Consider the following 13,363-nt stretch of genomic DNA (forward strand, 5'->3'; position numbering starts at 1 on the left):
TCAGACAATTGAATAATACTGTTTGGATAACAATTCCAAAACAAGAGTAATTGTAGCAAGTAAGCATCCAAATATGTAAACACACCAAGGAATAACAAACCGTGAGCCGTATGCTTTATTGTGGAACTGATGCTTAATAAACTTTTTGTAGACCATATCAGAAGACGCTTTGTCTACTAAACCCATCTCTCTCACTCGCAATGCGCTTAAGCGTAACTCATGAACCAACGGAAATCCATGGTAAAGATACATGCTATAAATCACCTTGGAAAAAGGTTTCTTTATAGAATATACTTGTGGGTTTCCGTATTCATCTGTAAGATCCCATTTGTTATAAAGATACAAACCATATATAAATATCGTATAATAGTCATTTGAATCTTTAACCGTTCTAAGACTTTCAAATGAGGCGTTGCAACCCGGAATCGCGTGGTAGGTGAGGTTTGACTGTGTGGCTTCCATATAATAGTTTCCCATCATTTCACTGAAACATGGTTTTAGATTACGGCTTATTATATCAGCTTCAGAAGAAATTTGAGTTTCCATAGCTGGGTTTGTGGTAAGACTGAAAAGACCGGACTGGTAGAAACTGTTTATCAAGTATGCAAACCAGACCCATATAATAAAAATAATTTTAACAGTCGCATGACCCTGAATGCTATTGCTATGAAGCAGCAAGTTGTCCAGTAGCTTTAATACAACATTACTTTTGTCCTCTACACGAAGAAGTATTATCATTATCATAGAATAGAGCACAAGTGACAGCAAAAGAAGCATCCACACCGTTGAATCAAATTCCAGATAAACGTTTTTCCATAGTGGTACATCAGCTGCACGTCTAACTATGAATCGAATTTCGTCTACGTAGGGTAATAAATCATATATGTAGTCGAAGGCTACTGCTCGTGAAGGTACCAGTAGCCTACCACCCAAAAGAATATCAGCTTCGTTATTTTGTATCGCTTGTAGGGCACCACCAGCTACCATATCTTCAGTTACTGTTGGAAATCGGTCCCTCCCACTTTCGTCAAAGCTTAGCTTTATCTTGAATCCATCCATTTCACCAATTAGTTGTAAAAAATATGTCTCCATCCCATAAGCAAGTGGTGACGAAGTATCAGTCTTGTTTTTGGGAAACATTGTGTACGGTGGCGAATTTGGTATTAATACGTTAAAGGTGCAATTACGCACTCCAGTAATATATTTATCTGGGTAAAGATCAACCTCGTTTTTAAGCGCTTCTGAACACATACCATGACTTATAATTTCATTGTAGTATTTACCACAACCATAGTTATCAAATGGATTGTAGGTGTATAAGTCACCATCACCAGTTCCATTCACGACAATAACATTAATTACGTGTTTCTTCAATAATGCGTCAAAAACGTGCTCTAGTTGATCGTATTCCAGCGAGTCAATGACTACTAAAAAACGGGCTTCAGGATTCCACGTAGATTCTTTCGCCAGGTTTGGAAAACGACTGCTGAATGCTGTGTAATTTCTAGAAGAAATTAAGTAACCTTCGTGTTGCACAGGTAGTTTTCGCGAGGAACGTCTGGACATCATTGCTACGCTGTTTGTTTCATGGATTTCTTCTAGAAACTCGTCGTCATCCTGTTTGTTTCCAACATATGTAAGCACTTTTTGCGGTGAAAAGAATTTAGTTACCATTTCTGTTATGCAGTCTACTAATTCATCACTTCGACCTGGGCGATGGATTGGTATTTCATAACAGTTTCCAGAGTAAAAAAAAAGAGTTATAAGAGTAACCAGCTGCATGTTTAGATTATGCTCTAAATTTGATCGTTGGAGTGTTTATATACCTTGTGCTTATCTTAGATCTCGACAATATATGCCGTTAATAGAAAATCATAGGGGTGTAGAGGTTTCACACAGCAGTCCACCCTATTATTTTCAAAAGGGCTAATGTTATGTTTTGATATAATGAGTCTTGAATTATTAATGCGCATGAAAATTGTTACCACAATTGTGTGTTTTTGTACCTAATACTATAACAAACAAGTTCTCATGTTACTTCTATTTGTTATATTAACAAAATAAATAATACATACAGTTTTATTACTATTACAAAATATGTTACCTTAATTCATGCAAATCTTTCAATTAATAAGTTACCAAACAATATTTCATATTAGAAATTCCTTTGCATAGACACCTTTTGAGAGCAACGAACGTCTGGACACTTGTTACACTTTTAAGATTTCACATTTAAACCATTTTGCATGTTTAATTATTAGTTCTATAATAAAAATCACTGTTGATATACCAAGGCCAGCAAAGCAAACCCCCCATGGAAAAAGAAAGCGAGTTTCAAATTTCTTGTTTGAAAATTTTTGTTTAAGACGTCGCGCAAAGTAGTGGTCGTTTAAATTTTTATCCGCTAATCCACTCTCCCTCATCCGTAACGCATTTAATTGAAGGCTTTTTGTGATTGGAAAACCCTTATAAAAGAAATACCCAAATAAAAATTTCGTATAGGGCTTGTCAAAATAGTAAACCAATGATTCTCCCCATTTGTCCTTGTACTTTCTTTCGTTGTATAGATAAACATAATTAGGTACAAGGGTGAACACATTCGCAGTCTTACTTATAGTATCCATGGCTTGCAGTGTAGTTTCGCAGCCTTCATTCCGAAAATTACCAGTTTTGCTCAGTTTATTGGTTTCTGTGAATAAATACTTTCTCAATGCATGGCTAAAGCACGGTTGAAAATCGTATTTCATGATATCATCTTCATCTGAAACTTGAAAGTCCAAGCTAGGTTGCGTTGTAAGACTGAATAAACTGGATTGGTAAAATGTATTAATTAGATACGAGAACCATACCCATGTTATAAGGATACACTTCACTGAAAACCGAGTTCGTGTGTCGCGGCCATGAAGGAGCAGATTATCCAAAAGTCGCAGAACTATATCACCTCCGTCTTTTGTGCGAAGTAAGATAGCTGCAATAATCGAATATACAAGAAATATCACTAGCAACACAGCCCACACATCCAGTTCGAATTCTAAGTAAATATATTTCCAGATCGGTACGAGGGATGAGCGTTTTACCGCGAACACTAAGTCATCACCGTAATCATGGTAACCACAAAGATACGTAAAAGCTTCGGCTCGAGATGTTACCATCATCATCCCTCCAAATATGATATCACATTCGTTCTTTTGCAGCATTTCCATAGGGCCAAAGGCTGTCATGTTGGGTGCCACTGTTGAAAAAAGATCTCCATTGTAGCTGTAATTGAAATTGACGGTGAATCGCTCTACCTCACCTAGTAAGGTTATTATGTATTCTTCTGTGGCCAATATTTTTTTTTCTTCTTTTATCTTTAATGGGTCTATACTTAAAGGCGGCCGATGTGCAAGTGATGCAGTGAAGTTACACTTCTGTAGTCCGGTGATGAGTTTATTCGGGTAGAGATTGTTAGTCGCTTGTGAGCACAACCCATAACTGATAACAGTGTCATAGTACCTGCCGCACGCGTACTTATCAAATGGGTTGTAAGTGTAAAGATTTGCATCTTCTGTACCGTTTACGATTAGAGCATTATTTACGTGTTGTTTCAGGAGTTCGTCGAATATTATTCTCATGTCGACATCTCCAAGCGATTTAATGACAATCAAGAACTTTGCGTATGGGTTCCATGCCGGTTCCCGTATGAGGTACTCAAAATATTCTGTGAAGCTAATCACGTCTTCTGAAGATATTAAATATCCTATGTTTGGCATAAACATTTGATGAGTTGCTTGTCTGGAGAGTACAGTAAACTTCTTTGTCGAATGCACTGCTTTAAGAATTTCTTCTGAATCGGGATCCATGTCGACGTAGGTTAGATCATTTTGTTCAGAAAAATATTTTTCAAGAATACCAATGACGCATTCTATTAACTTAATGTGGTCTTCCTGGTATTGAGGTACAATCAGTGTACATTGTCCAATAGTATAAACCAGAGATGTTAGTAAGCACGCGACCAGCATATTGTAGTGTGAAAACGACTATGATTGCCATACATTAATGGCCTATTATTAACTATGTAATATTGTGATGATAAATTAAAATCGGGTATTACTTTGTTGGAAATGAATGTTTGTTTATTAATGTTCGCGTGAAACTTACGTATCTATTTTAATAGTTTTGGACACGCTTAAACATGATTATATTGTTGATGGGTATGTTGTTTGTGTAAAGTAACTAAGGTATAAATAACTGAACATTTTCACAATATACTTAATTATTTATAATTTTCAAGAAACACATAATAGCATTACAGATTTTGCATATGTCTGTTTAACCCTTCTCCCGTAGGTAGTGGTGGGCCGATCCTAAGAATAGATTACGCTTAATAATAATATCAACACACTACTCGTAGTTTCTTTTAGATAAACATTTTCATATTTCAAGCATGGAGCGGCATATTTTACACTGTATTTCTTATATGACAGCGGCGTTTTAGATACTTGCTAGTAAGCTCTACTAAAAAACATATTGAGGATATGAAACATCCACCAACATAAACACACCATGGAAAAACAAAACGATATTCGTAATCTTTCTGTGAAAAAACGTATTTTATACTTCGCATAAAGTATTGATCTCTAAGGTTTTTATGTGCCAATCCACTTTCTCTCATTCGAATCATGTTTAATCGAAATTTATCTGTAATCGGAAATCCCTTGTAGAAATAATACCCCATTATTAACTTCCAGTATGGCTTTTCAAAGTAGTAAATAAGAGGATCTCCCCATTTGTCGTTGAAAGATTGTTTATTATACATGTAATAATAACTTGGTATTAATGTAAACATGTCTTTGTTTTTACTGACGAGCTGCATTCCCCCGATAACATCGTCACATGCGAGATGTTTTACTGTGGCCTGCCTTTCGGTGTAGATATACTTTCTCAAGCCAGCGTTTATACAGGGCATTAGATCGAATTTGGCAATATCTTCTTCTTCCGATATCTGGTATTCTTTGACCGGGTCTGTCGTTAAACTCACAAGACTGGATTGGTAAAAGGTATTTACTAGGTACGCATACCATATCCACGCCAACAGAACACATTTTATCTGCATCGAACGACAGCGGATGTCGCAGCCATGCTGCAGCAAATTGTCTAACAACGCCAAAACAATTTTACCTTTGTCTTCTGTAGGAACGAGAAACATCATAAGTATAGAGTAGACTATAAGAGATACCATGAGAAGGAACCAGACGATAGGATCAAATTCTAGGTAGAAGTATTGCCAATTGGGAACAAACGATGCATGCTTCACAGCGAATCTTAGCTCATCGACGTTATCATGGTAACCACTAACATAAGTGAAAGCATCTGCGCGATTTACTATTATCATCATTGCTCCAAAAATGACATCAGTTTTATTTTTTTGCAACATATCTAATCCCCCAATAGCTGTCATGTTGGGTGTCACTGTTGGAAAAAACAGGCCATCGTAGTTAAATTGAAAATCGATAGCGAAATCATCAGATTCACTAACTGTCTTAAGAATATATTGTTCCAAGCCCATTACTTTATTCACATATTCATTCTTCGATGGATCTATGCTGAAAGGTGGTCGGTGTGCAAGCGATCCTCTAAATGTACAATTCTTTAGTCCGTTGACCAGTTTGTTAGGGTAAAGATCATGTTTTGCTTTTGAACATAGACCATAGTAGATAACGGCATCGTAGTACCTGCCACACGCGTAGTTATCGAAGGGGTTGTAGGTGTAGAGGTGAGCATCGTCTGTTCCGTTCACTACGAGGACGTTATTAACATGCTGGTGCAGCAGTTGGTCAAACACTTGTCTCAACTCGGAATCTTGCAGTGACTCAATAACGATCAAGAAACGCGCGTAAGGGTTCCACAATCTTTCTCTTTTGAGGTACTCAAAGTATTGGGTGAAAACCTTGGCGTTCGGGGAGGATATCAAATATCCCCGATTGGCTGCAGTCATCTGTTCGGTAGAATATCCCCTAGATATTAAAGAGAACTGCATATTGGCATGGATCGTTCTCAAAAGCTCGTTATTATCGGGGTTCATGTTGACGTATGTAAGTGCTTTTTCTTCAGAGAAGTACTTTTCAAGTACACTGATTATACAGTCAATCATTTTCTGATCATTGTTTTGGAGCGATGGTGTTAATAATTCTAAACATTGACCATTCCTTACACACAAGATTGTCAAAAAGAGCACGACCAGCATGGTGAATTTCGGAACGGCTAATGTTACATGATTAGAAATTGATTGTATTAATAAATTATCAAAAGCTCTAAGAGGTTTCTGTTTGTAATGTAATTTACTTATTTATTCTAAATGGAGATGATGGATGCCAAATAATTATCAGGTAAATAAAACAAGTAAATTACCTAGAGAATCATTAAATTACAATTGAAAAAGATGTTACAAAAATGTGTGTACAACAAAATTAATGTATCAAATGAAGTAAGGTTCTAGACTCTCTGCGTATTTGATAAATAATAAAATATATATGATTTATCTTTCTAGTATTAGACTCTTCTGCTATATTGTCATCATGATTTGATTTTGATATAACAATATTTTTAATCAGCCGTTAGCAACAATGGCTGCTACAAATAACGGGAAGAAAATAGTCCTGCGAAATATATGTCAGAAGCGTAGACGGGCCATCTCCTATATTATCGACTAACAACAACCGGCTAGCTATCGACAAATTTTGTAGGAAAATTTGATCGGCTAGTTCGACTCTAGCGGGCGCCGTAAGAACTAATTTTGCGCTACATTTAAACGATAAACTCCTATAGTCATTATCACCGACTGTATAGAATCGGGAGTTTTACATTTTACAATTTAATTTTACTCCGATGACGATGGCGTAGGAATTAGCAATTTTGCTAAACAGACACAAGGGATTGATTCAAGAAGCTATTGATGTAGGTTGTAGGTAATTAAGGCAGAATATTAGAGTGTTTAGTTTATTTGGGTGAAGGGGAATGAATGAAAAATGGAAATGAGTGAAACCTGGGGTTACTTAGCTAGTCACATTAACATTAACAGACGAAATAAGTATAAGCCCGGATGAAATTTGGCGAGAATACAAGACTAATAGATAAAGTAATTATTTTATCAAAAGCTAAACGACTATTTTCTTTTACACAAATAAATTCATTCGTCGATCTGTCGGACCATATACTCTAATTGTTTCTCGCTTATAATATTTTTCTGTACAACACGATTATAAGCGATTTCAAAATGTTATGCTTGCATTTAAATAGGTAAGGTAAAAAAAAGTTAAATATTCGACATTGAACAATTAATTTATTTTTTCTCACAAATCAAACATAGCACACGTAAACAATATTTATAATGAAATGTACTAGATAAAAACAACAATTTGTATCCTTGCTCCCAATTACGCCATTAAGTCAATAAGGCAGACCTTTCCCTTCATTACATAATTCAAAACCGTTTTAATGTAATACCTTTATTATTGTCCCTCTTAAATTTACTAAGAATCTCGGCTAGAAAACTTAATACTGATATAAAACATCCTCCAACATAAACACACCATGGGAAAACGAAATGATATTCATAATCTTTCTGTGCAAAAACATATTTTATACTTCGCATAAAGTATTGATCTCGGAGGTTCTTACGTGTCAAACCACTTTCCCTCATTCTAATCATATTTGTTCGAAATCTATCTGAAATTGGAAAACCTTTGTAGAAATAATACCCCATTATTAACTTCCAATAAGGCTTATCAAAATAGTAAATCACAGGATTTCCCCATTTGTCGTTGAAGGACTGTTTATGATACATGTAGGAATAACTAGGTATTAACGAAAACATATTTTTGCTTTTACTGATTAGCTTCATTCCTTCAATAACGCTGTTGCAGGCGGGATTTTTAACAATTGAGTCGCTTTCAGTGTATATATACTTTTGCAGACCAGCGTTAATACATGGCTTGAGACCATACTTGGCAATTTCTTCTTCCTCTGAAATCTGATGTTCTTTAACTGGATCTGTAGTTAGGCTTACAAGATTAGATTGATAAAAAATATTGACGAGATACGCAAACCATATCCACGCCAACAGAACACATTTTATCCTCATTGAACAGCAGCGTATGTCGCAGCCATGCTGAAGCAGATTGTCCAGTAATCCCAGAACCAATTTACCTTTGTCTTCAGTCGGAAGGAGGTACATCATAAGTATAGAGTAGACTATAAGAGATACCATGAGTAGAAACCAGACGATAGGATCAAATTCTAGGTAGAAGTACTTCCAGGTGGGTTCTAGTGACGCTTGCCTTACAGCGAATCTTAGCTCATCGACGTTATCGTGATAACCATTCACGTAAGTAAAAGCGTCCGCACAGTTTACTATTATCATTATAGCTCCAAAGATAACATCTGTTTCATTTTTTTGTAACATATCTAAGCCATCAAAAGCCGTCATGTTAGGATTAACCCTTGGAAAGAAGACGCCTTCGTAATTGAACTGAAAATCTATGTTGAATTCTTCTGATTCGCTTACTGTCTTGAGAACATAATGTTCCAAGCCCATCAACTTATTTCTATATTCGTTTTTTGATGGGTTTATACTTAAAGGTGGTCGATGTCCAAGAGATCCCCTAAATGTACAATTCTTTAGTCCGTTGACAAGTTTGTTGGGATAGAGATCATGTTTTACTTTTGAACATAGACCATAGGAGATAACGGCATCGTAGTACCTGCCACACGCGTAGTTATCGAAGGGGTTGTAGGTGTAGAGGTGAGCATCGTCTGTTCCGTTCACTACGAGTACGTTATTAACATGCTGGTGCAGCAGTTGGTCAAACACTTGTCTCAACTCGGAATCTTGCAGTGACTCAATAACGATCAAGAAACGCGCGTAAGGGTTCCACAATCTTTCTCTTTTGAGGTACTCAAAGTATTGTGTGAAAACCTTGGCGTTCGGGGAGGATATCAAATATCCTTGGTTGGCTGCAGTCATCTGTTCGGTAGAATATCCCCTAGATATTAAGGAGAACTGCATATTGGCATGGATAGTTCTTAAAAGCTCGTTGTTATCGGGGTTCATGTTGACGTATGTAAGTACTTTTTCTTCAGAGAAGTATTTTTCAAGTATATTGATTACGCAGTCGATCGTTTTCTTGTCATCCCGTTGAGGTGATGGTATTAGTAAATCAACACATTGGACAGTATTTATATATAGGGATGTTAGTAAGAGCACAACCAACATATTGGGACTTTTACTAATATAATGATTCACTATGTTACTAGCGCACTGATTCTAATGCTATTTACTTCAACTTTTCTGTGATGAGAAATTGATTATGTTAATCAATTATCTGGGGGCACGGAAGTGCCCCCGCAAGTCGAGCAAAAAAAAGCGGCACGAACGTAACATCCTTTTCTCGAAGCAATTCGGGCTATTTTTGACACCCCTATAATTTCGTTGTGGATAAATCAAGAAGCCTGGATTTTCAGCAACTAATCAGTCATTGTATAAACACGGTATATATTTTAAATTTCAGTCAATTTGAACCAGTAGTTTAAGAATGACGACTTGTTAAAATTTTGAATTTTGTCACTCACTGATTCACTGACTCACTGACTCACCGATCATCAAAAGTCTAAGGTACTTCTAGCAGACTTAGAAGCTTAAAATTTAGAATACAAATAGGGTTTAGTGTCTTAATCATGGGAAAAATTCAATATTTTCTAATTTCGGTCCAGTTTTCTAAATACACCAACTGCAACAATAACTTTGTAATCCCATATAAATGTATAAGATTACAAGGTTACATTTGCAGTTAATGAATTATTATTACTGTAGAAAATAAAATAAATAGGTGTAAATTGGTACCTACTATATGAGGCATAACGGGAGGGGGTATAGGGTGGGTAAGGGTGTTTAGCCCATGAAACTGAACAACATTCCCATAGGAAAATATGTTGAATTATGAAAAAAAAACGTCTTTCCATACAAATTGGACTTATGTTCGCTCTACAAAAAGAAGTGAGATGCCATCAAAAACATTCTGTAAAAACCTCAAGTCTCGCCGTAAAAAGTTGTGAGATCTATATAATACCAAGTCGATTAATCTATTTAGTCTCTACTTAAAAGACCTTCTGTCTTAAGTTATTACGTATGTTATTATCATGCCAATTTAAAAAAAAAATACCTTTAAAACAAATAGATCGACTTGGTCATCGCAAGAAAACACAAATTCGCCATTATTAACATTTCAGGAGTATTAACTTCTCGTCGTGCTGTGTAGTGTGATACATAATAATAATCAAATCATGCGATGACCAAGTCGATCTATTTGTTTTAAAGGTATTTTTTTTTTAAATTGGCATGATAATAACATACGTAATAACTTAAGACAGAAGGTCTTTTAAGTAGAGACTAAATAGATTAATCGACTTGGTATTATATAGATCTCACAACTTTTTACGGCGAGACTTGAGGTTTTTACAGAATGTTTTTGATGGCATAATAAGCTTACGAGTTTCAATTTATATTGCGTTGTGTGCTGATGATTGATAACATATAATCATTATCTCATTGTTGTGCCATTACCACAGAATAATAAGTACTAAAGTACAGAACACGCACTTCCCGAAACAATTTATAGAAATAACGACTCTTGCTACTAAGCAACAAAGTCTAATTCAGCTCGTATAAGCGCTCCGTACCTAACGACATATTCACCTAAGTATTCCCGCTCTCTTTTAAACTCGCGTAACTCTGTCACTGTCTGGCGTAGAGTAACGCGTTACCTATGACGCTAGGGTTGTCGACTCGCCGCATCGTTGCTACCTGTTTTGGTTTGTTTACATTTTACTATTTTATATTCTTCATATGTCCTAAAGCTGTGAACCGATTTATATCATTCAAACGGATAAAATAGTTTTAGTCTTAGACCTTTCATTTGATACAAAAATCGTTGAAATATCTCCATAAACAAAAAGTCACATTTGCAAGTTGCTCTCGTAATTATAAAGTATCAAATTCCTTAATAATTCAGACATTAGTCCATGTTGTTAGCATCATCAAAGTGACTAATTATACCTAGTTAGTACTATTATTTTGTGGTACTACCTACCACAAAATAATAGAACTAACTAGGTATAATTAGTTACTTTACTGTACTGTAAAGTTTTATAGTTTTTTAATGAATCTGTAGGTAATAAAAAAATGACAATCCCTCGTCCTTCTTTTTCGACAAACATCCATCAAATGAGCAATGCTTTAAACCTGCCATTCTATTTTAAACGTTTTTATAATAATATTACTCACAAAACTTCTAATAAACGCACGCACGAGCTCTACGCGTGAGCGACGACACTCGACTCCCGGAGTGGCGCCGACGCCACGCGAATTTGTAGGTACGGCCGAGTGACGGGGGCCTGTCATTACAACTAATATTAGTGCGGGTAACAGAACAAAATAAACGTGTTTCTAATGTGTACATAGTTAAAATGGGTGTGAAGACAACAACATAATTATTAATAATGAAAAAACATATTAAAAATGAAAAAAGTGTTGGTTCATATCGCTCCTTCAATGCAAAAGGGCCACAACTCAAAAAAAAAATGAAAATCGTTTTATTGCAAAAATGACACCTGAACCGACTATATTTTATAGTAAAAAAAAAACCCCCATCATTTTTGCTTATATTATGGCTGCACTGACTTACTGCCCTTTTTGCATTAGCTCACTTTGACAGGTAATGTCAGTGCAAAACAGCCACTTTGTGAGTTGCGCCCGGAGATTCAACGCAAATGCTCGTCAGTTGCGTGAAAAAGTGCCACAATCCAAAATACGTCTGTGTTGGGTGCAAAATTTCAAGTTAATGTGATTATATTTTACAATACAAAACTGCCATATTTTGGAAAACGTCCTTTTTGCATTCTAACTATAGTATTTGATACCATATTTTGTAATACAAAAGTGCCATATTTCTGAAAACGACCGTTTTGCATTCAAATACTAGTATTTGTTATTATATTTTGTAATATAACAGTAGCATATTTTGAAAAACGTCCCTTTTGCATTAAATTATTGTGGAATAAATAATTATTTTTAGCATGCTAGAATGGGAAGGCCATAAATGTGGCCGTTTGGCATGATATTAATTTTAGTTTTCGTAAAAAATTTCGAAATAAAATTTAACATTTTGATGCAGGGGAAGGCAAGGGGGGCCCTTCCCTTTCAAATCGCCCTTTTAGCGGCAAGATCCGACTAGTCCCTTTCAAATGCGTCTAGGACATCCCGCCATCTCCGTTAAGGTCTCCCGCGTCTGCGATGACCATCCTCTGGCATCCAGTTGGAAGATATGCGGGCCAACCTTTCCGGATGCATGCGGATAATGTGGCCGGCCCAGTTCCATTTCAACCTGGCGGTCTTCTTCCCTAAATCGGCGATGCGAGTTTGGGAGCGCAGTATAGAATTTTGGACGTGATCTGTTCTTCTTACATCTGATATACTACGCTCCATTTCTCTCTGGTAAACCTTCGGTTTCTACTTTTGGTTTTCCGTAAGGGACCATGTTTGGGCACCGTAGGTTAGGACGGGTAGTATAAACATTTCGACGAGCTTCCGCTTTAGTGACAGTGGAAGGTACCTTTCATTAGCTCTTTCATGGACCAGGAGCTCTTCCAGGCACTTGTGACACGTTTGTCCAGCTCTTTGTCCCGTCGATTGTTACCAGGCTCAAGTAAGTGTACTCGTCGACATAGTGTATGACGTGCCCGCCTACGTCGAGCCTACGTTTTGTGTTGTTGGTCATAACCCGGATTTTTGTACGGTTCTTACTTAGTCCAATCTGAAGGCTTGCCGTGCTCAGATCTTTGAGCATTGATTCGAGTTCCAATGCAAAGGAAGAGAAGAGGACAATGTCGTCTGCAAAACGAATGTTTGTTAACTGTTTGCCACTAACAACAATGCCTTTTGATTGCCGCCAGGCTACAGAAATTTTTTTCGAGGGTGCTGGTAAGTAATTTGGGAGATAGCTGGTCTTCCTGTTTCACGCTTCTTTGGATTTAGAGAGATTGTTGTATATTGCTTTGATGAGTTTGATGTTTGTAGCTTCGATTCTACATAGTATCTTTAAGGTCTTGGTTATGGAGTGATGATTCTATGGCGAAATGACTGATGCTGCCAAAAAAGCTTTGGAATAATCCACGAATGCTAAATATAAAGGTTTATTAAACTCATAAAACTTTTCTATTATCTTATTTCTTTAATACTCCTGCTGCACTCAGTCTACCCGTCACGTTACCCATTGATTGATCATGATGATTGATGTTTAATTTTACTGAATAATGAAAGTTACGCACA

The 13,363-nt window shown here is 36.4% G+C and overlaps 2 protein-coding genes across 2 annotated transcripts; both read right to left on the reverse strand.

The window, feature by feature from the left end:
• On the reverse strand, positions 1-1,782 carry LOC142975270 (uncharacterized). Its single transcript, XM_076118011.1, has one exon. The coding sequence runs from the start codon at positions 1,780-1,782 to the stop codon at positions 1-3; it is 1,782 nt and encodes a 593-aa protein (XP_075974126.1).
• Positions 1,783-2,257: 475 nt separating this feature from the next.
• On the reverse strand, positions 2,258-3,842 carry LOC142975271 (uncharacterized). The gene is made up of 2 exons (XM_076118012.1): positions 2,586-3,842; positions 2,258-2,263 (listed from the first exon to the last, which is right to left on the reverse strand). The coding sequence occupies exons 1-2, from the start codon at positions 3,840-3,842 to the stop codon at positions 2,258-2,260; spliced, it is 1,263 nt and encodes a 420-aa protein (XP_075974127.1).
• Between the last annotated feature and the right edge of the window lie 9,521 nt (positions 3,843-13,363).

This window comes from Anticarsia gemmatalis, chromosome 9 (assembly GCF_050436995.1).
Source record: "Anticarsia gemmatalis isolate Benzon Research Colony breed Stoneville strain chromosome 9, ilAntGemm2 primary, whole genome shotgun sequence".
In the NCBI taxonomy this organism is placed as follows: Eukaryota; Metazoa; Arthropoda; class Insecta; order Lepidoptera; family Erebidae; genus Anticarsia; species Anticarsia gemmatalis.

Excerpts from the sequence above, each read along its gene's own strand:
- LOC142975270 (XM_076118011.1), bottom strand. The coding sequence starts at position 1,782 with ATGCAGCTGGTTACTCTTATAACTCTTTTTTTTTACTCTGGAAACTGT.
- LOC142975271 (XM_076118012.1), bottom strand. The coding sequence starts at position 3,842 with ATGGATCCCGATTCAGAAGAAATTCTTAAAGCAGTGCATTCGACAAAG.